Source organism: Oncorhynchus mykiss, chromosome 14 (assembly GCF_013265735.2).
Source record: "Oncorhynchus mykiss isolate Arlee chromosome 14, USDA_OmykA_1.1, whole genome shotgun sequence".
NCBI lineage: Eukaryota > Metazoa > Chordata > Actinopteri > Salmoniformes > Salmonidae > Oncorhynchus > Oncorhynchus mykiss.
In genome coordinates, this window is record NC_048578.1 from 39,317,405 (window position 1) to 39,341,000 (window position 23,596).

Consider the following 23,596-nt stretch of genomic DNA (forward strand, 5'->3'; position numbering starts at 1 on the left):
CCTCATCTTTGTTCAGATTTCCAAAAAGAGATGTTGTTGGGGTAAAAAAAAAATGATATATATAAATATAAAATGTTACTCTGGGTGTCTTTTGTAAGTGTTGTGTGAGTAGGGGGACTCCTTTCTATTCCCAACTACACCAATAAGCACTGATAGGCAGATGTAACTTTTTCTATAGCGAATGTGAGTCTCTTTGTGACCGTGTGTTTCCACCTTTTAAAGAATAAGAAAAAAAAAGCCATCTTGATGAGTTTAAAGTAAAAAAAAAAAAAAACACAGCTTTGAGAGTTAATCTGTGTACATATCTGTCCACTCGCATATAAAACAATCCCTCAGGGCTTCTCAGTATATAAGAATAAAGGAAAACGGTCTGTTTTGATGGGACAGATACCCATGAAAGGATTGGTGGTGGATTTGAATTTTTCTTGGTTGTTTTCCTCAGCCCACGCATATTTTTAATGTAATCTATTCAAATACTAGTAATAATAATTGTTGAATTATATATTATTATTTTTTTTGCCAGCGTAGTGTATATTGCATTATATAATCAATACATTTAGTTTGTGTTCTTGAACAACCACACGATGTACAGACATGTATACTTCCATAACGGTTGTGATCCAATTTTAAAACGTGCCATTGATGCACACTATCCTACCTAAAAAAAAATATTAAAAAAAAAACACTTCCAAAACAACTCTAAAGGTGTTTGCATGATTTAAAACAAATTTTTTAAAAATAAAATAAAAACCAAGTGTGTATTTTCAGTGAAAGATATCTAGCCATGGGGGAACGGTGGACTATTTAACGGTGCACAATAAGCATGTCCTACCAAGTCCCAACTGGTTTTTAGCTAGCTCTAGTTGGCTTCGGGTTCGCTCTTCAGATGGCGTTCCGTCACTGCTCAGCTGATAACTGCCATGCGTTGTACTGCACACGTTTGTAACAGAACTGAATCACTACAAGATTTTATTTGCGCTTTTATTCAAATTAAAGTTGTCTGGACTTGGAACTGGGGAGAAAATCCTGTATTTTTAAAGTTGTTTAGTTATAATATGTATGCTATGTTATTATTGCGTTAGATAATAAACATGTCTAGAACCTAGGTAACTGAAAGCCATAGTGAAAAAGCATTCTGATCTGATTTAGGTATGATGCTGTTTTGACATGAGGATCTGATTGGATGGATTCTTAGAGCATGTTGCTATGCTAATAGCCTTAAAATGGTCAGTTACATTCAACACAGTTAAAGGACATTTACTTCATTTTTTTTTTTTAATTACATGTTAGTCAAACTAATAACCACCTACTTTATTCTCAATGTAGATTTGACATCTATATTTTTAAATTATTTTTTATTCACTTATTGAAACATTAGCGCCATGGTTTGGAGGTAAACGTCTATTTGGCAAGCTTTAATGACCCATATTGTAAAGGCTGAGGTAATTTTGAAAATCAAAATATAACAAAAATGAAAATATAATCTTGTAGTCTTTCTGCGATCCAATTAATGAATGATCTCACAGCTTGTGTGGTGCAAAGGACAACATATAGAAGAAAATGGTGTACCAGCTAAAATTCATTTTTATTTAGGATAATGATTTCTGTGGTTGCGTCGTAGCTTTCCACTGTTTTCCAATGATCTGTTGCTGGTGGCGGGAATAGTGTTCTGTTTACTGCTTCTACTGCTTCTAGGGGGGGCTCCCATCCAACCGGCCAGGGGCATGTTTGGTGTTAGAAACAACAGACGTTTGCTTTGGTACTTGCACATTTACAGTTACCTCAATTTTGCCACGTTTGGATTTAAAAAAAATAAAAAAAATAATAGCTAATATATATATATATATATATATATATATATATATATATATATATATATATTAGGAAAATGGTTCTGTGTTTTCATTCCATTGGAAGCATATGGTTTGTAGCATTTAACTAGTTAGTGTATACACACCTGTATACCGATTGACATTTTTCAGATTTGTACTTTTTTAAACTGAAAGTTGCTAGTTCTGCTTTACCCGAGTCGTGCAATCATTTATTTTTTATTTTTATCGTGGCTGATTTGAGAGTGTTGTTCACTAATAAACGTATGATGTATACCAATATTACAACCGTCCCTTTGTCTGTTTTCACTGTAATCACCATTAGAGTTCACACAAAGTTGTCGTGAATGCTAGTATGGAGCCCTGTTCCCTATATAGTGTACTACTTTTGACCAGGGCCCTATAGAACCCTGTTCCCTATATAGTGCACTACTTTTGACCAGAGCCCTATGGAACCTTGTTCCCTATATAGTGCACTACTTTTGACCAGAGCCCTTATGGAACCTTGTCCCCTATATAGTGCACTACTTTTGACCAGAGCCCTATAGAACCTTGTTCCCTATATAGTGCACTACTTTTGACCAGAGCCCTATAGAACCCTGTTCCCTATATAGTGCACTACTTTTGACCAGAACCCGAGGCTCTCATACTGTGTTGAGAAAAGGAATGTGATCTTGTGAGATCAGGATGAACATAGGAAAATAAACTTTCTTCACAGCCAACTAGTATTCTATGTAACATTTACTAATAGGTTAGCATAATGTTTGTTTCCTACATACACTACATGAGCAAAAGTATGTGGACACTTGCTTGTTGAACATCTAATTTCAAAATCATGGGCATTCATATGGAGTTGCCCCCCCCCCTCCTCCCCCCTTCTTTGCTGCTATAACAGCCTCCACTCTTCTGGGAAGGCTTTCCACTAGATGTTGGAACATTGCTGCTATAACAGCTTCCACTCTTCTGGGAAGGCTTTCCACTAGATGTTGGAACATTGCTGCAGGGACTTGCTTCCATTCAGCCATACGAGCATTAGTGAGGTCGGTCACTGATGTTGGGCGATTAGGCCTGGCTCGTAGTCTGTATTCCAAAGTCTGTATTCTCAAAGGTGTTAGATGGGGTTGAGGTCAGGGCTCTGTGCAGGCCAGTCAAGTTCTTTAAAAAAAATGACACCTTTTATTTAACCAGGTAGGCCAGTTGAGAACAAGTTCTCATTTACAACTGCGACCTGGCCAAGATAAAGCAAAGCAGTGCGACACAAACAGAGTTACACATGGAATAAACAAACGTACAGTCAATAACACAATAGACAAGAAAAATAGACAAATCTATGTACAGGGTGTGCAAATGTAGAAGAGTAGGGAGGTTAGGCAATAAATAGGCCATAGAGGTGAGAATAATTACAATTTAGCATTAATACTGGAGTGATAGGTGTGCAGAAGATGATGTGCAAGTAGAGATACTGGGGAGCAAAAGAGCAAGAAGGTAAGTAATAATATGAGGATGAGGTAATCGGGTGGGCTATTTACAGATGGGCTGTGTACAGGTACAGTGATCAGTAAGATGCTCTGACAGCTGACGCTTAAAGTTAGAGAGGGAGATATAAGACTCCAGCTTCAGTGATTTTTGCAATTCGTTCCAGTCATTGGCAGCAAAGAACTGGAAGGAAAGGCGGCCAAAGGAAGTGTTGGCTTTGGGGATGACCAGTGAAATATACCTGCTGGAGCGTGTGCTACGGGTGTGTGTTGCTATGGTGACCAGTGAGCTGAGATAAGGCGGGGCTTTACTTGGCAAAGACTTATAGATGACCTGGAGCCAGTGGGTTTGGCGACGAGTATGAAGCGAGGGCCAACCAACGAGAGCGTACAGGTCGCAGAGGTGGGTAGTGTATGGAGCTTTGGTGACAAAATGGATGGTCCTGTGATAGACTGCATTCAATTAGCTGAGTAGAGTGTTGGAGGCTATTTTGTAAATGACATCGCCGAAGTCGAGGATCGGTCGGGTAGTCAGTTTTACGAGGGTAAGTTTGGCAGCATGAGTGAAGGAGGCTTTGTTGCGAAATAGGAAGCCGATTCCAGATGTAATTTTGGATTGGAGATGCTTAAAGTGAGTCTGGAAGGAGAGTTTACAGTCTAGCCAGACACCTAGGTATTTATAGTTATCCACATATTTTAGGTCAGAACCGTCCAGAGTAGTGATGCGGGAGGGTGCGGGCAGCGATCAGTTGAAGAGCATGCATTTAGTTTCACTAGCATTTAAGAGCAGTTGGAGGCCACGGAAGGAGTGTTGTATGGCGTTGAAGGTTTGTTAGCAGTGTTCAAAGAAGGACCAGAAGTATACAGAAGTTATTCCACACTGATCTCAACAAACTATTTCTGTATGCACCTCGCTTTGTGCACGGGGGCATTGTCATGCTGAAACAGGAAAGGGCCTTCCCCAAACTGTTGCCACAAAGTTGGTAGCACAGAATCTTCTAGAATGTCATTGTATGCTGTAGCATTAAGATTTCCCTTCACTGGAACTAAGGGGCCCAAACCATGAAAAACAGCCCCAGACCATTATTCCTCCTCCACCAAACTTTACAGTTGGCACTACGCATTGGGGCAGGTAGCGTTCTCCTGGCATCCACGAAACCCAGATTTGTCCGTCGGACTGCCAGGTGGTGAAGTGCGATTCATCACTCCAGACAACGTGTTTCCACTTCTCCAGAGAACAATGGCGGCGAGCTTCACACCACTCCAGCCGACGCTTGGCATTGTGATCTTAAGCTTGTGTGCGGCTGCTCTGCCATGGAAACCCATTATATGAACTTCCCCAATAACAATTATTGTACTGACGTTGCTTCCAGATGCAGTTTGGAACTCAGTAGTGAGTGTTGCAACCGAGGACAGACAATGTTTACGCACTACAGCACTTGGCCATCACGTTCTGTGAGCTGGTGTGACCTACCAGTTCAGGGCTAAGCCATTGTTTCCACTTCACAATAACAGCACTTACAGTTGACCAGGGCAGCTCTGGCAGGGCAGGAATTTGACAAACTGACTTGTTGTAAAGGTGGCATCATATGACAGTGCCACGTTGAAAGTCACTCTTCAATAAAAGCCATTCTACTGCCAATGTTTGTCTATGGAGATTGCATGGCTGTGTGCTTGATTTGAAACACCGATCAGCAAATCGAATTTGAAGGGGTGTACACATACTTTTGTATTTATAGCGTACCTACAAAAAAAATATTAAAACTGACATGACTTCAAGATTAGCAGAGTTTCTGTGGCCTGGTAGGAAGGCTGAGATGTTTTAGACGAAGAAAGCCGAGGATGGGAACAGAGCACTGACAGCCACTACAAAATCAAAACCACCACAACATTTTAAAAATGTTTAATTTATAGTTGTTGGAAAATGACATCTTAAACATGACCAGCCCATTGCGATGTTACAGGAGAAATAGGCATCTATGAGTCACCACAGGCAGACTGTTATACTAGAGATAGGTAAAAGCCACGTGTGAAAGCTGTGGCCCTCTTCTTGTTGAACCGGGTTGTCGTTCCAAACTGCAGGCGGTACGGAAACTCAACCCCCCCCCCCCTCGCTTGTTTGGTCGTTTCAAGACAATTACATTATAGAGTGAACTTTGATTGAATATTTAAAAAAAATAAAAATAAAATTAAAAAAAAAAGTAGTGCTTTTTCAGCCTTGTTCTTTAAATATGTAATGTATGTACAGGAAGGTTAGTTCACATTGCTCTCCTTTTAAACATAACCAAATTTAACTGGAGGAGAGAGGAGGAGGTATCATGGTGGACAAGACAGCCGGGGGGGAATAGAGCAGGGCTAAATTATTTTGTGTTAAAGAGTTTTTTTTTTTTGTTGTTTTTTTGTTATTTCAGACAGTGATCCCTTGTTGTGCACAACGGCCATATAAACAAAAACAAAAACAAACAAAAAAAAATGTGTGAAGAAACAAGGAAAAAGATAAGTTATTTTCCTCGTGTTGGAGGAGAAGGTTAGCTAGGTGTCAATCTTCCGTGAGGTCCTGAACAAAGAGGACCTCGGACCGGCTGAGGCCGGCCTCTTTGAGGCTGGGGGGGTTGGGCTGCTCCTCCGTGGGAAGGCAGGGCAGAACCCGGCGGGGGAAGTTGGTAACTATCTGGAATTTCTCCGGGGTCTCCTTCAACGAGAACAGGAAGTCGTATATTACCTGGAGACACAGAGGGAGAGATGGGTGTTCTTTTTTTGTTGTTGTCAAGACCATACGTTCCATTGGTGTAGGCTACCATGGGGCGGCAGGGTAGCCTAGTGGTTAGAGCGTTGGACTAGTAACCGGAAGGTTGCAAGTTCAAATCCCCGAGCTGACAAGGTACAAATCTGTCGTTCTGCCCCGTCATTGTAAATAAGAATTTGTTCTTAACTGACTTGCCTAGAGGTAGAGGTAAAGGTAAAAATAAATAAATAAATATATATATATATATACACACACACACCAGGTTTGATTGTGTAGAATTGGGAGTCAAGCCTCCACCAGGCCGGTTAAAATGCAGACACCTGTAAGAGCTGTGTTCGTACCGTCAGAGACTGCTGGAAGAGGAACCGCCTCTCTACTCTGGTATCGTTAGGCAGTTTGAAAACGATTTTGACGCTGTCAGGGTCGTCTGCTGGGGGTTCGGGGGGAAGACATTCTGACTTAAGCTCCTTCTCTTCCTCCAACGTCTAAAAACACAGAATTTGTTAGCCACAGTCTAATTATTAGCAACAACTAATTATTAAATAACATAGAACCAAGATAAGGAACGGTTTTAATGTAGGCAGAGCGAGAGAGGACAGAGAGTATAAAAGACTCCTCGTTCTCACCCTCCTCCTCCTCTCCTCAGCCAGGACGGTCTGCCGGACCTTCTCCTCCTCCGCCTGGACCTTCTCCTGCTCCTCCCTCTTCCTCCGGTCCTTCTCCTGGTCGGCTCTCAGCGACTCCAGGTAGGCCTCGTCCTGCTGCGCCCGCAACACCTGCGTCTGGTTCCTCTCCTCCCTGGAATACACACAGACACGTTCAATTAACCTCCGTCTCCAGTACCAGAGACGGACGTCACCACATCTCCAGTACCAGAGACGGACGTCACCACATCTCCAGTACCAGAGACGGACGTCACCACATCTCCAGTACCAGAGACGGACGTCACCACATCTCCAGTACCAGAGACGGACGTCACCACATCTCCAGGACCAGAGATGGACGTCACCACACCTCCAGGACCAGAGATGGACGTCACCACATCTCCAGGACCAGAGATGGACGTCACCACATCTCCAGGACCAGAGATGGACGTCACCACATCTCCAGGACCAGAGAGACGGACGTCACCACATCTCCAGTACCAGAGACGGACGTCACCACATCTCCAGTACCAGAGACGGACGTCACCACATCTCCAGTACCAGAGACGGACGTCACCACATCTCCAGGACCAGAGATGGACGTCACCACACCTCCAGGACCAGAGATGGACGTCACCACATCTCCAGGACCAGAGATGGACGTCACCACATCTCCAGGACCAGAGATGGACGTCACCACATCTCCAGGACCAGAGAGACGGACGTCACCACATCTCCAGGACCAGAGATGGACGTCACCACATCTCCAGGACCAGAGATGGACGTCACCACACCTCCAGGACCAGAGATGGACGTCACCACATCTCCAGGACCAGAGATGGACGTCACCACATCTCCAGGACCAGAGAGACGGACGTCACCACATCTCCAGGACCAGAGAGACGGACGTCACCACATCTCCAGGACCAGAGATGGACGTCACCACATCTCCAGGACCAGAGAGACAGACGTCACCTCCATCTCCAGGACCAGAGATGGACGTCACCACATCTCCAGGACCAGAGAGACGGACGTCACCACATCTCCAGGACCAGAGAGACGGACGTCACCACATCTCCAGGACCAGAGAGACGGACGTCACCACATCTCCAGGACCAGAGAGACGGACGTCACCACATCTCCAGGACCAGAGATGGACGTCACCACATCTCCAGGACCAGAGACGGACGTCACCACATCTCCAGGACCAGAGACAGACGTCACCACATCTCCAGGACCAGAGACAGACGTCACCACATCTCCAGGACCAGAGACGAACGTATGGGAGACCTCACCACATCTCCAGGACCAGAGACGAACGTATGGGAGACCTCACCACACCACATCTCCAGGACCAGAGACAGACGTCACCACATCTCCAGGACCAGAGACAGACGTCACCACATCTCCAGGACCAGAGACGAACGTATGGGAGACCTCACCACATCTCCAGGACCAGAGACGAACGTATGGGAGACCACACCACATCTCCAGGACCAGAGACGAACGTATGGGAGACCTCACCACACCACATCTCCAGGACCAGAGACAGACGTATGGGAGACCTCACCACACCACATCTCCAGGACCAGAGACAGACGTATGGGAGACCTCACCACACCACATCTCCAGGACCAGAGACAGACATATGGGAGACCTCACCACACCACATCTCCAGGACCAGAGACAGACGTATGGGAGACCTCACCACACCACATCTCCAGGACCAGAGACAGACATATGGGAGACCTCACCACACCACATCTCCAGGACCAGAGACGAACGTATGGGAGACCTCACCACACCACATCTCCAGGACCAGAGACAGACGTATGGGAGACCTCACCACACCACATCTCCAGGACCAGAGACAGACGTATGGGAGACCTCACCACACCACATCTCCAGGACCAGAGACAGACATATGGGAGACCTCACCACACCACATCTCCAGGACCAGAGACGAACGTATGGGAGACTTCACCACACCACATCTCCAGGACCAGAGACAGACGTATGGGAGACCTCACCACACCACATCTCCAGGACCAGAGACAGACGTATGGGAGACCTCACCACACCACATCTCCAGGACCAGAGACAGACGTATGGGAGACCTCACCACACCACATCTCCAGGACCAGAGACAGACGTATGGGAGACCTCACCACACCACATCTCCAGGACCAGAGACGAACGTATGGGAGACCTCACCACACCACATCTCCAGGACCAGAGACGAACGTATGGGAGACCTCACCACACCACATCTCCAGGACCAGAGACAGACGTATGGGAGACCTCACCACACCACATCTCCAGGACCAGAGACAGACATATGGGAGACCTCACCACACCACATCTCCAGGACCAGAGACGAACGTATGGGAGACCTCACAACACCACATCTCCAGGACCAGAGACAGACGTATGGGAGACCTCACCACACCACATCTCCAGGACCAGAGACGAACGTATGGGAGACCTCACCACACCACATCTCCAGGACCAGAGACAGACGTATGGGAGACTTCACCACACCACATCTCCAGGACCAGAGACAGACATATGGGAGACCTCACCACACCACATCTCCAGGACCAGAGACAGACATATGGGAGACCTCACAACACCACATCTCCAGGACCAGAGACAGACGTATGGGAGACCTCACCACACCACATCTCCAGGATCAAACACAATCTCCACATTTGTGTTTTTCATAATAGTAAAATAATCATATGTGGGTTTCAAATACATTAAAACAATTTCCCATACTTATGTTTGAGTTTGTCTGGCGCGCCAGATGTGTTGGGCTTGTACAGGCACAGAGACCACTGGAACACATTTTAAAGTATTGAAAACCCAGACCGGCAGTCAGTTAATGTCAGTCCCTTACCGTTCAGACATCAGGTAGGATCAGTCCCTGACCGTTCAGACATCAGGTAGGATCAGTCCCTCACCGTTCAGACATCAGGTAGGATCAGTCCCTTACCGTTCAGACATCTGGTAGGATCAGTCCCTCACCGTTCAGACATCAGGTAGGATCAGTCCCTTACCATTCAGACTTCAGGTAGGATCAGTCCCTTACCATTCAGACATCAGGTAGGATCAGTCCCTGACCGTTCAGACATCAGGTAGGATCAGTCCCTGACCGTTCAGACATCAGGTAGGATCAGTCCCTCACCGTTCAGACATCAGGTAGGATCAGTCCCTCACCGTTCAGACATCAGGTAGGATCAGTCCCTCACCGTTCAGACATCAGGTAGGATCAGTCCCTCACCGTTCAGACATCAGGTAGGATCAGTCCCTCACCGTTCAGACATCAGGTAGGATCAGTCCCTCACCGTTCAGACATCAGGTAGGATCAGTCCCTTAATGTTCAGACGTCAGGTAGGATCAGTCCCTGACCGTTCAGACGTCAGGTAGGATCAGTCCCTTAATGTTCAGACGTCAGGTAGGATCAGTCCCTCACCGTTCAGACATCAGGTAGGATCAGTCCCTTAATGTTCAGACGTCAGGTAGGATCAGTCCCTTACTGTTCAGACATCAGGTAGGATCAGTCCCTTACCGTTCAGACATCAGGTAGGATCAGTCCCTGACCGTTCAGAGGTCTGGTAGGATCAGTCCCTGACCGTTCAGACGTCTGGTAGGATCAGTCCCTGACCGTTCAGACATCAGGTAGGATCAGTCCCTTACCGTTCAGACATAAAGGTAGGATCAGTCCCTTACTGTTCAGACGTCTGGTAGGATCAGTCCCTGACCGTTCAGACATCAGGTAGGATCAGTCCCTCACCGTTCAGACATCAGGTAGGATCAGTCCCTGACCGTTCAGACATCAGGTAGGATCAGTCCCTGACCGTTCAGACATTAGGTAGGATCAGTCCCTGACCGTTCAGAGGTCTGGTAGGATCAGTCCCTGACCGTTCAGACGTCTGGTAGGATCAGTCCCTGACCGTTCAGACATCAGGTAGGATCAGTCCCTTACCGTTCAGACATCAGGTAGGATCAGTCCCTTACTGTTCAGACGTCTGGTAGGATCAGTCCCTGACCGTTCAGACATCAGGTAGGATCAGTCCCTCACCGTTCAGACATCAGGTAGGATCAGTCCCTGACCGTTCAGACATCAGGTAGGATCAGTCCCTTACCGTTCAGACATCAGGTAGGATCAGTCCCTCACCGTTCAGACGTCAGGTAGGATCAGTCCCTGACCGTTCAGACGTCTGGTAGGATCAGTCCCTGACCGTTCAGACATCAGGTAGGATCAGTCCCTTACTGTTCAGACATCAGGTATGATCAGTCCCTTACTGTTCAGACGTCAGGTAGGATCAGTCCCTTACCGTTCAGACATCTGGTAGGATCAGTCCCTCACCGTTCTGACATCAGGTAGGATCAGTCCCTTAATGTTCAGACGTCAGGTAGGATCAGTCCCTGACCGTTCAGACATCAGGTAGGATCAGTCCCTTACTGTTCAGACATCAGGTATGATCAGTCCCTTACTGTTCAGACGTCAGGTAGGATCAGTCCCTTACCGTTCAGACATCTGGTAGGATCAGTCCCTCACCGTTCAGACATCAGGTAGGATCAGTCCCTCACCGTTCAGACATCAGGTAGGATCAGTCCCTCACCGTTCAGACATCAGGTAGGATCAGTCCCTCACCGTTCAGACATCAGGTCGGATCAGTCCCTTAATGTTCAGACGTCAGGTAGGATCAGTCCCTCACCGTTCAGACGTCAGGTAGGATCAGTCCCTTAATGTTCAGACGTCAGGTAGGATCAGTCCCTCACCGTTCAGACATCAGGTAGGATCAGTCCCTTAATGTTCAGACGTCAGGTAGGATCAGTCCCTTACTGTTCAGACATCAGGTAGGATCAGTCCCTTACTGTTCAGACGTCAGGTAGGATCAGTCCCTCACCATTCTGACATCAGGTAGGATCAGTCCCTTAATGTTCAGACGTCAGGTAGGATCAGTCCCTCACCGTTCAGACATCAGGTAGGATCAGTCCCTTAATGTTCAGACGTCAGGTAGGATCAGTCCCTTACTGTTCAGACATCAGGTAGGATCAGTCCCTTACCGTTCAGACATCAGGTAGGATCAGTCCCTGACCGTTCAGACGTCTGGTAGGATCAGTCCCTGACCGTTCAGACATCAGGTAGGATCAGTCCCTTACCGTTCAGACATCTGGTAGGATCAGTCCCTCACCGTTCAGACATCAGGTAGGATCAGTCCCTTACTGTTCAGACATCAGGTATGATCAGTCCCTTACCATTCAGACATCAGGTATGATCAGTCCCTTACTGTTCAGACATCAGGTAGGATCAGTCCCTCACCGTTCAGACATCAGGTAGGATCAGTCCCTTACCGTTCAGACATCAGGTAGGATCAGCCCCTCACCGTTCAGACGTCTGGTAGGATCAGTCCCTGACCGTTCAGACATCAGGTAGGATCAGTCCCTTACCATTCAGACATCAGGTAGGATCAGTCCCTTACCATTCAGACATCAGGTAGGATCAGTCCCTTACCGTTCAGACATCAGGTAGGATCAGTCCCTGACCGTTCAGACATCAGGTAGGATCAGTCCCTTACTGTTCAGACATCAGGTATGATCAGTGCCTTACCGTTCAGACATCAGGTAGGATCAGTCCCTGACCGTTCAGACATCAGGTAGGATCAGTCCCTTACCGTTCAGACATCAGGTAGGATCAGTCCCTTACCGTTCCAAGCGTTCAGACATCAGGTAGGTCTGGTTAGCCTCCATGATGAAGGTGAGCTGGTTGAGGAGGTCCTCTGATTGGATGAGCCCCTCCAGACGTCCAACCACCGTCATCTTACGGTCCTTCAACATGATCATGGCCAGGAACGGGTAAGTGTTCTCACGCAGCGCCTGGGACACTGAGGTACAGACACACAGGGGAAAAACAGACACACACCAAACAGATTAAAACACTAAAATAAAGTGATTGATTAAGAGATTCCACCTCATATCTTAAGAGGACACGGATGAAAATCATCCATCATCCCTAAGAGATTCCACCTCATATCTTAAGAGGACACTGATGAAAATCATCCATCATCCCTAAGAGATTCCACCTCATATCTTAAGAGGACACTGATGAAAATCATCCATCATCCCTAAGAGATTCCACCTCATATCTTAAGAGGACACTGATGAAAATCATCCATCATCCCTAAGAGATTCCACCTCATATCTTAAGAGGACACTGATGAAAATCATCCACAGTTCCAGCACAAATGATTTACTTAAAATAAATCTTTAACCCTTTTTAACCATTTCAAACTGACTGAGAACACGTCCTCATTTACAGCAACAACAACGAGTGAAGGACGAGGCCAGTTCCTCTTTGCAGAATGTATCACCAGCTCTAGGAGATCTAGGTAGTGAAGACGCAACGCAAGAGTAGACGGATGTGTACCTCTGTATCCCTCAGGCCTGCTGGTGGAACAGGCCCAGAACAGCATCCTGGTGTTGAGGAAGGTCAGGACCTCTTCTGTACATAACGTGGAGCTGGAGGAAGATGGAAACAGAAGCATCATTAATATAAACCGTGTGAGGAAAGATGTACCGGGTACACTAAGGAAAACATCTAATACATGAAGAGTGGATGGTATGTGTATAATACCAAGCATGACACAAATAAAGAAACACGCATGGTATGCCTTCGTCCAATCAACTGAATCCATATTCAAACCAATCATCAACAGACCCTGATTTATAACTAGATAACCAACTAATGATTCTTGCCTCCCTGGAAAAAAGGACAATAGTACCCAAAGGGTGCCTGGCCTTCCAGAGTTTGGGTATTGCCTTGTAGTATCATTGTGCATTTTGTTGCCCGTGTATGTTGACCTCGTGTGTAAAGTGATCACTTGTTATTGGACCTACCGACAGAACTGGTCTGTATCCTGGTGGTCGTCTCCATGGAGGTAAACTAACAAGTAGCGAAGCTCACGTTTGGCATCGTTCAATGCCTACAGGGGGGAAAACAAAAACACACACCTCGCTGAATAACACTACCAGCTATCGACCAAGTTACACGTCGATTCAATCCATGTAGAACCTATATGGATTCTGGAACATCCGCTTTCTTAAAACCATTTAGTCGGTTGTTCAATAAAATAAAACTTAAGGTGTGTCAACTTTTTTTTGGGGGGGGGGTGTTCTTCTGCATTCTAGCATTACTTGTTGTGGATGGTCAAGGTACTAGTATCCCAAATTGAGAATGAAACTGGGGAACCTGAGTAACACACCTGGCTATATGTTCCCTGGTAAAACACTGGATGCGATCGACCGTACTTCTCTTCAAAACTATGGATGAAGGAGACCACGTCACCCACAGGGTCTGTGACGCGTCCACGAGGGTCTGGCCTGACCCACCGCAGGGCAAACCTGGTTAGGAAGGAGGAGGAAGGAGGAACCAATCAGTCACCTTTATACAGAAACATCATGGGAACTGATGGCCAAATACAGTTTATTTGTATTACCTGAATATGTCCAGAAGTGTGTAATATGTCAATCTGAAAGGTAGCATTATCATGTAGTAACTCCATCCTATTAATCCCTGGACAAAAGTAAGAAAAAGACCAGATGCAACATGGTCAGAAAAGTGGGAAGATTCAATGAGAAAACTACAGCTGTCAGCTGGATGATTTTAGTAAACAGAAGGTTGCGCCACTGTGTATTTGAATGTCATATTGCAGATTCAACCTTTAAAGTTGAGATGCTAGAACAATTTACCGGTGACATATATGAGCAAAAAGAGAAGAACATCATAAGAGACAGAGACACAGAATGTGTGTGTGTACGTACTCTGGGTTGTGGCCTGGAGACGATATAGCTATACACTCTGTGGTCTGCTGTGTTGACCTGTAACGGTCTGGAGGGCGGAGGGTTAAACACACTGGGAACTCCTTCCTGCTCGTTCAGTCTGTCCTGCACTGCAGCCTGGGAACGAACACACACACGACATTATCCATTTGATCTCGCCCTGCACACCACAAGAAGACTAAACCGTGTCGCAGAGCTCATGCAGAATATTGAAGGCAACATTTCTCATGAGATATTATTATATATATATTGCTGCACGTAGTTAATTTATAACAGTGCAACCTCTGATAAACTATTGGATTCATTGGGTGCATCATAACCTGTGTATAATGTAGTCGTCAAGGCCCACATCAAAAACAGCCATTCAAGTATTTTGGGGGCGACAGTTCTTACCTCGATGTTCCAATTGTGTTGTTCTAATGTACGACGACATTGGTCCATAGACTCCAAACCTGTCAAGTCCTGGAAAATCAAATGCAAAAAAATGACAAAAAATCTGAACTCTCAGATCTAACACTGGTTGGTGTACACGAGATCGGACAAATCTGTGAAGTTATGTTCAACCGAATTTATTTCCAATATGTTACTTTCCTACAGGCCATTTCCACATCTTGGGTCTGGATGAGACAGAGGGGGCCTTACTAGGAATGAACCAGTCATTGCTTGTCATGTGTCATTAACAGTTGTGTGTCTGATGTTCACTCTCAAACCATCTTCTAGCTAAAATGCTAAGTAACGTTAGCTTGGCTGACCAAGTAAACTGCTAGCTAGTTAGCCAACTGTCGTTGGCTTAGCTAGTTAGTTGGCGTAAGTAAACCAAGTGCTGCAGATAACCAAGTTAAACATGTCCTTCCTAATTTACATTACACTGATTTAAGTTTGTTGAATCGTTTCTTTGTGAGTATTGTCGGGAACGAACTAGCAACTCCAGACAATATTTAGGATAGAAAATAATTGTTGTGTTGCTAGATTAGATATAACGTTAACGGTAGCAAGTTAGCTAACGTTAGCGGTGGCGCTATTGGGTATCAACATTATATTGTCAAAAAAGCGTTTTTTACACCCATTAGCGTGCTTTATTTTAAACAATGTCCTTCATATATCTAAACATACATTAATATGGAGTTATATAAAAAAGAAATACTTAAACCTGAAGAAAGGCTGACTACCTGAAATTGAAGGAGTTTTTCGGTCTGCGCCTGAGATAATTCCTGCTCCTCTGGCGCCGCCATCTTACCTCGCCAACAGTGACGTGCAATTCGCGAACGATTCATTATTCGACTCTTTTTTTTTTACTGACTCGAGAGTCATGATTCATTGATTCATTAATCGACTCTTTTTTTTTTACTGACTCGAGTCATGATTCACTTATTCATTAAGTCTTATATTTTTACTGACTCGAGAGTCATGATTCATTGATTCATTAGTCGCCTCTTTTTTATATTTTTTACTGACTCGAGAGTCATGATTCATTTTTCTGAATGACTCATTCGTTTGAGTTGTTCGTTTGACCTGCCTTGTGCTGGCAGTAATGATTCCAACAGAACGATTGATACACGCTGCTCAGTCTCAGTGGCTCCAAGAGGACTGTTCCGAGCACCAAACTGTCTGTCATATGCGCGGAAAATTGATAATAAGCATAGTACATAGAGAAGAAAAATACATGTTTAGAACTGATAATTGATCATGGTGCAAGAATGTTTGCAGTTTATTGAATGTTACGGAAACAGCGTTGTAGAACCAAAACATACACAGCCTCTGCTCATCAAACTCGAGAACTAAAAGTAAATTTATGTTTGATTCCGAAGATGTGGTCAGAAGCTTTATATGGAGGGTGTGACGCAATTGCGGAGGCAACCAGAGGCATGAAGAAGCCAAATTGAGCTCTGTGTGGTGTCAATGTGCACCTCTCACATTTTTGCAATAATGCAGAGAGCTGTGTAGCTCATCATTGACATGATTGGTTGAGGTTGAGTGGGGGCTGCAGGTCCAGTATAAACACAAACTCAATTTGTGTAACCTTTATTTAACTAGACATGTCCGTTAAAAACGAATTCTTATTTACAATGACGGCGTCATGCTAGAGGCATCACTACAGACCCTGGTTCGATTCCACGCCGTATCACAAACCGGCCGTGAATGGGAGTGCCATATGGCGGCGAACAATTGCCCCAGTGTCGTTAGGGTTTGGCCGAGGTAGGCCCGTCATTGTAAATACGAATTTGTTCTTAACTGACTTGCCTAGTTAAATATTTAAAAAATTGTGAACGATGTAAATGAGAGGCTCGGAGAATCCTAACTCTTTCCAGTTTTCAGTTCATCGTTCACTGTGGGTCCTGAGTGCGTTGGGCATGAAAAGCGCTGCATGGCAAATCTGTTATCTGCATTGGCTGTGCAGCATTTATAGTGATATGGCCTCTGCAGAAGTCAGACCATTCATAGTTCTTGCACAGCGCTGTTGTGAAGGAAGTGAGTTTGCGTCTATACAGGACCTCCGTCCCTCATCTACTGTCAACCAATAATGTCAATGTGGAACTATACAGAGCCCCTCTGCATTGTTACAAAATGTGAGAGGCAAGGCCGAATTTGGCTTCAGTTGCGTCACACCATCCAGTGCCTCCGATCACATTTTCGGATCAAGCGTAAATTGGCTCTTACTGACTCGAATGAAATGAGTCGAAAAACTCGTTATTTTGACGAAACGAGTGGAAAAGATCCGAGTCAGTAAAAACACAGATAGAACAATGAGTCAGACATTTCACCGGATGTATAAATGTTAAGCATCCGGTTGGCGTTTCCTCTCACTGCCAAATATGGTGATGAGAGGAAGCTCAGTGGCTTACAGTGGGGAAAAATGTAACGAGATGTATTTTGGCCGTCATGCACATTTTCTCCTCAATTAAACGTTTGTTCTCAATAGAGTCTTCTGTTTCCGAAACTACAGTCTGTACCAAAAGGGTGGACTACGTTTTGTAGGCTTTACCCTTTGCCAAAGTAAAACATAATAATAGCGTTGCTTAGTAGGACTGCAAGGGGGAATTGAGTTATTGCACAAACGCGTCCCCTAAAGAAATATGCAAATAAATGCTAGAACGCGCCAATAGGATCTCGCTAGCTCATGCTTGGCCCTGCCCACCTCAATGTCTGTTCTGCCCACTATGGTTAATTTGATGCCATTGGAAATGAAAGGCTCTGATCTATCTTGGATTAGTTATATAACATCTTCGGTAAAATGACAAGAATTTCGGTCACTGCTCGCCAATCCACTACCAAGACAGAGAAGAGGCAAAGCGAGAGTGTTACTCTGCCAAAATTCTATCCAGGAAAATAAGACCAAGAAGTGAGGAATTTTTGTATGGAGGTTAACGAGAGAGTGTCGAATTTGGTCAACTAAAGAATACATCGATAATTTCTCCACAAGGCTTTATATTTGATCAATAGAAGTTTCATAATGGGGCGCGTTCGACATTACTTTAAAAGACAAGACTGACTAATTTACAAATCACCTTGAATCATAATCATCATGGGGCGGTAGGGTAGCCTAGTGGTTAGAGCGTTGGACTAGTAACCGGAAGGTTGCAAGTTCAAACCCCCGAGCTGACAAGGTACAAATCTGTCGTTCTGCCCCTGAACAGGCAGTTAACCCACTGTTCCTAGGCCGTCATTGTAAATAAGAATTTGTTCTTAACTGACTTGCCTAATAAAGGTAAAATATAAATAAATAGCTACTATAGCTATTATTTGTAGATCAGTCAGTTGGTCACAATTTGCTTTTGATGCTCTCCAACCAAGGGTGTGTTCGTAAATTTAATCTGGAGTGCCAGGGTGCACTCCGTGTCAGATTGTCCATCAGTAAATTCAGAGCGTTTTGCTCTCAGAGCGTTCAGAGAGCACACTGGACGCTCTGGCTAAAGAGTAGCGTTGATCCAAGCATTCTGACCTCACAACAGCAGTCAAGCATCCAAGCTAACTGACTAACGTTGGCTAGTTTCCCAGCTACTCCCAGACACAAATGAGAGAACACCTCACTCTTACCATTTTACTCTCCCTAACAGCACTGGTTAGGCTGTTATCACCCCCCCCCCCCCCCCCCCCTGTGCTCCCCCAGTGCCCACCCAGGCCCACCCTTGGCTGCACCCCAGCACAATAATGTGAAATCCATAGATTAGGGCCTCATTCATTTATTTCAATTGACTGATTTCCTCATATGAACTGTAACTCAGTAAAATCTTTAACATTGTTGCGTTTATATTTTTGTTCAGTATATTTGACTTCTTTCAAGTTTCCAACACGTTGCAACACTTGGTCAAAGGTGGCCCCTAGTAACGGAAGTCTTTGCGTAATATTTTATTTATTTATCCGTTATTTTACCCGGTAAATTGACTGAGAACACGTTTTTTAATTTTTTATTTACCTTTATTTAACTAGGCAAGTCAGTTAAGAACAAATTCTTCTTTTCAATGACAGTGGGTTAACTGCCTGTTCAGGGGCAGAACGACAGATTGTCAGCTCGGGGGTTTGAACTTGCAACCTTCCGGTTACTAGTCCAACACTCTAACCACTAGGCTACCCTACGTTCTCATTTACAGCAACGACCTGGGGAATAGTTACAGGGGAGAGGAGAGGGATGAATGAGCCAATTGTAAACTGGGGATTATTAGGTGACAGTGATGCTTTGAGGGACAGATTGGGAATATCATGTGATATTTACGGAAGCACTCTCGTTAGGTCATCTCTCATATTTTCAACGTCTTTGTTCCAAACCATTCATTCCCTTCCTCTGTAGCTGGCAACCGTATCTTCGTGAACACACACTCTGCAGGCATGGCAGCTGCTGTCGCTACCCGGTTTGTCTCTGAACAGTCAGCGACAACGACCCAACAACCAATGCTCGACATATCCAAGCCCCCTGTTATAGAAGGATTTACACCTCTATCTCGACCCAGATAAGAGACGTTCCAGGAGAAGTTGATGAGGAAGTCGAAGGAGAACCCGTTTGTCACTATTGGGTGAGTTGCGTAATGAGTAACTCTAGGGAAAAGTGTCCACTGCCCACAGCTGTTCCTAGTCGGCTTCAATGCATACTGTTAATAAATTAGATTATTCATGCATTGACTAGACAGTCATTTGGTCATCCATGTGCGTCTTACGACCAAGACAGACAACAGCTAGTTAGCTACAGTAGGGAATAGCATACGATCAACTTAATTTGGTACAGCCAGCTAGTTTTTATAATATGTGTCATGCACAGTGTCCTTGTGGAACCCATAAAGTAGACTAAAAGGTAATTTGATTGGAACATAGCCGAGTGTTCCAAGCCCCATTATGAAACATTACAGGGCCCACAATGCCTTTTTGTCAAGGCGTTTCATAATAAACATGTATTATAATGGTAAACTAGTGCAATCAATGGGTCATACAACTAGTGCAATCAATGGGTCATACAACTAGTGCAATCAATGGGTCATACAACTAGTGCAATCAATGGGTCATACAACTAGTGCAATCAATGGGTCATACCCTGGGTGCTAGACTACACAGCTAGACCAGTGGCCAGACTGTCTGTATAACCTAGTTAGGGTTTGAACATTTTATGTGAATATAACATCGGACACTACTTCAACATTGGACATGCTCTCTCTCTGCAGACGGTTCATTCCCCTGTGGTTACAGAATGAATTGCATACACAATCTGAATTAAAAACAACCCCACCTCCCTTACACACGATCAGGCCTAAAATGTCTTTAAGATTTACATCGGTCTTTTTTAAAGTATTATGATTACAGACCTTTAGGTTTCTCAAAAACAAAACAGAGAAGCATTTGGATCACTTTAAAACCAAAATGGAAGCTACTGAATGCTCCTCCTTTCACATCTATTTTAAAGAGTGATTATGGAAAACCTAATTGTTTGGTTTAAAAAATAAAAAAAAAACATCTCTATTCTGCGTCTCCTCTCCAGGTTGTCTCGGTACAGCTGGAGCGCTGATGTACGGTGTCCGAGCCTTCAAACAAGGCAAGACCCGGCAGTCCCAGCTCCTGATGAAGAGGACGTATCTTGGCACAAGGCTTCACTGTAGTCGCTATCCTCTTCGGCGTGTTCACCACGGCACTGAAGAAAGATCAGCATCAGATTTCTATTCATTTTTTACTGCAAAACTTTTTTTGCAACGGAAAAAAACTAAACAAGGGGTTTCTTATTAGACAAGTTCAGGTAGTCCCTCCTTGTTGTGGTGGTGGATGAAGTGTGTTGTTTGAATGTGTCGAAAGACTAACGGAACAGATATTTAAAAGCCCCTGTCCTCCTTCTGAACAACCTTAACTGTGCTTTGGGTTGGTCCAGTGAAGTGAAATGCACACCTTGTCATGCAGATGACAAAGCAAGCAGGGCACTGACTGCCTTGAGTTTACAACATAGTTGAAGTGCAACGCAGCCATCCACATATGTGGAAAAAGCATCTCTGGGTTGGAGGAAAATCGGGCCAGCCGACCCACTACTACTTGCTCATCTGTTAGTGAGATTCACCTCTGTACAATACAGAGAATTATTCCAAGACTCTGACCAGCTTTTTTTTTTTTAACACTGTGTATTGTCAGTCCCACGTTGGCTGTATGAGCCATGGCAAGTGAAACGCTTGGGGCAGGGTAGCCTAGTGGTTAGAGTGTAGAGGGGTCAGGGTAGCCTAGTGGTTAGAGTGTAGAGGGGGCAGGGTAGCCTAGTGGTTAGAGTGTAGAGGAGGCAGGGTAGCCTAGTGGTTAGAGTGTAGAGGGGGCAGGGTAGCCTAGTGGTTAGAGTGTAGAGGGGGCAGGGTAGCCTAGTGGTTAGAGTGTAGAGGGGGCAGGGTAGCCTAGTGGTTAGAGTGTAGCGGGGGCAGGGTAGCCTAGTGGTTAGAGTGTAGAGGGGGTAGGTAGCCTAGTGGTTAGAGTGTAGAGGGGGCAGGGTAGCCTAGTGGTTAGAGTGTAGAGGGGTCAGGGTAGCCTAGTGGTTAGAGTGTAGAGGAGGCAGGTAGCCTAGTGGTTAGAGTGTAGAGGAGGCAGGGTAGCCTAGTGGTTAGAGTGTAGAGGAGGCAGGGTAGCCTAGTGGTTAGAGTGTAGAGGAGGCAGGTAGCCTAGTGGTTAGAGTGTAGAGGAGGCAGGGTAGCCTAGTGGTTAGAGTGTAGAGGGGGTAGGTAGCCTAGTGGTTAGAGTGTAGAGGAGGCAGGGTAGCCTAGTGGTTAGAGTGTAGAGGAGGCAGGGTAGCCTAGTGGTTAGAGTGTAGAGGGGTCAGGGTAGCCTAGTGGTTAGAGTGTAGAGGAGGCAGGTAGCCTAGTGGTTAGAGTGTAGAGGAGGCAGGGTAGCCTAGTGGTTAGAGTGTAGAGGAGGCAGGGTAGCCTAGTGGTTAGAGTGTAGAGGAGGCAGGTAGCCTAGTGGTTAGAGTGTAGAGGAGGCAGGGTAGCCTAGTGGTTAGAGTGTAGAGGGGGTAGGTAGCCTAGTGGTTAGAGTGTAGAGGAGGCAGGGTAGCCTAGTGGTTAGAGTGTAGAGGAGGCAGGGTAGCCTAGTGGTTAGAGTGTAGAGGGGTCAGGGTAGCCTAGTGGTTAGAGTGTAGAGGAGGCAGGTAGCCTAGTGGTTAGAGTGTAGAGGAGGCAGGGTAGCCTAGTGGTTAGAGTGTAGAGGGGGTAGGTAGCCTAGTGGTTAGAGTGTAGAGGAGGCAGGGTAGCCTAGTGGTTAGAGTGTAGAGGAGGCAGGGTAGCCTAGTGGTTAGAGTGTAGAGGAGGCAGGGTAGCCTAGTGGTTAGAGTGTAGAGGGGGCAGGGTAGCCTAGTGGTTAGAGTGTAGAGGGGGTAGGTAGCCTAGTGGTTAGAGTGTAGAGGGGGCAGGGTAGCCTAGTGGTTAGAGTGTAGAGGGGGCAGGGTAGCCTAGTGGTTAGAGTGTAGAGGGGGCAGGGTAGCCTAGTGGTTAGAGTGTAGAGGGGGCAGGGTAGCCTAGTGGTTAGAGTGTAGAGGGGGCAGGGTAGCCTAGTGGTTAGAGTGTAGAGGGGGCAGGGTAGCCTAGTGGTTAGAGTGTAGCGGGGGCAGGGTAGCCTAGTGGTTAGAGTGTAGAGGGGGTAGGTAGCCTAGTGGTTAGAGTGTAGAGGGGGCAGGGTAGCCTAGTGGTTAGAGTGTAGAGGGGTCAGGGTAGCCTAGTGGTTAGAGTGTAGAGGAGGCAGGTAGCCTAGTGGTTAGTGTAGAGGAGGCAGGGTAGCCTAGTGGTTAGAGTGTAGAGGAGGCAGGGTAGCCTAGTGGTTAGAGTGTAGAGGAGGCAGGGTAGCCTAGTGGTTAGAGTGTAGAGGAGGCAGGTAGCCTAGTGGTTAGAGTGTAGAGGAGGCAGGGTAGCCTAGTGGTTAGAGTGTAGAGGGGGTAGGTAGCCTTGTGGTTAGAGTGTAGAGGAGGCAGGGTAGCCTAGTGGTTAGAGTGTAGAGGAGGCAGGGTAGCCTAGTGGTTAGAGTGTAGAGGGGTCAGGGTAGCCTAGTGGTTAGAGTGTAGAGGAGGCAGGTAGCCTAGTGGTTAGAGTGTAGAGGAGGCAGGGTAGCCTAGTGGTTAGAGTGTAGAGGAGGCAGGGTAGCCTAGTGGTTAGAGTGTAGAGGAGGCAGGTAGCCTAGTGGTTAGAGTGTAGAGGAGGCAGGGTAGCCTAGTGGTTAGAGTGTAGAGGGGGTAGGTAGCCTAGTGGTTAGAGTGTAGAGGAGGCAGGGTAGCCTAGTGGTTAGAGTGTAGAGGAGGCAGGGTAGCCTAGTGGTTAGAGTGTAGAGGAGGCAGGGTAGCCTAGTGGTTAGAGTGTAGAGGGGGCAGGGTAGCCTAGTGGTTAGAGTGTAGAGGGGGCAGGGTAGCCTAGTGGTTAGAGTGTAGAGGGGGCAGGGTAGCCTAGTGGTTAGAGTGTAGAGGGGGCAGGGTAGCCTAGTGGTTAGAGTGTAGAGGGGGCAGGGTAGCCTAGTGGTTAGAGTGTAGAGGGGGCAGGGTAGCCTAGTGGTTAGAGTGTAGAGGGGGCAGGGTAGCCTAGTGGTTAGAGTGTAGAGGGGGCAGGGTAGCCTAGTGGTTAGAGT

The 23,596-nt window shown here is 45.9% G+C and overlaps 1 protein-coding gene and 1 pseudogene across 1 annotated transcript; one reads left to right on the plus strand and one right to left on the minus strand.

Moving 5' to 3' along the window:
- Nucleotides 1-5,191: 5,191 nt before the first annotated feature.
- LOC110489242 (FAS-associated factor 2) lies at nucleotides 5,192-15,803 on the minus strand. Its single transcript, XM_036943535.1, has 11 exons — nucleotides 15,712-15,803; nucleotides 14,936-15,004; nucleotides 14,525-14,659; nucleotides 14,200-14,276; nucleotides 13,966-14,104; nucleotides 13,601-13,686; nucleotides 13,131-13,222; nucleotides 12,411-12,588; nucleotides 6,677-6,848; nucleotides 6,392-6,535; nucleotides 5,192-6,026 (listed from the first exon to the last, which is right to left on the minus strand). The coding sequence occupies exons 1-11, from the start codon at nucleotides 15,772-15,774 to the stop codon at nucleotides 5,844-5,846; spliced, it is 1,338 nt and encodes a 445-aa protein (XP_036799430.1). The 5' UTR covers nucleotides 15,775-15,803; the 3' UTR covers nucleotides 5,192-5,843.
- A 3,442-nt stretch (nucleotides 15,804-19,245) lies between these two features.
- On the plus strand, nucleotides 19,246-21,280 carry LOC110489250 (annotated as a pseudogene).
- Nucleotides 21,281-23,596: the final 2,316 nt, after the last annotated feature.

Coding starts and splice junctions, on each gene's coding strand:
- LOC110489242 (XM_036943535.1), bottom strand. CDS start 15,774: ATGGCGGCGCCAGAGGAGCAGGAATTATCTCAGGCGCAGACCGAAAAA. Junction 14,277..14,524: donor TCTCCAGGCCACAACCCAGA/GTACGTACACAC, acceptor ACTTTTGTCCAG/GGATTAATAGGATGGAGTTA. Junction 6,027..6,391: donor TCTTCCAGCAGTCTCTGACG/GTACGAACACAG, acceptor CTGTGTCTCCAG/GTAATATACGACTTCCTGTT.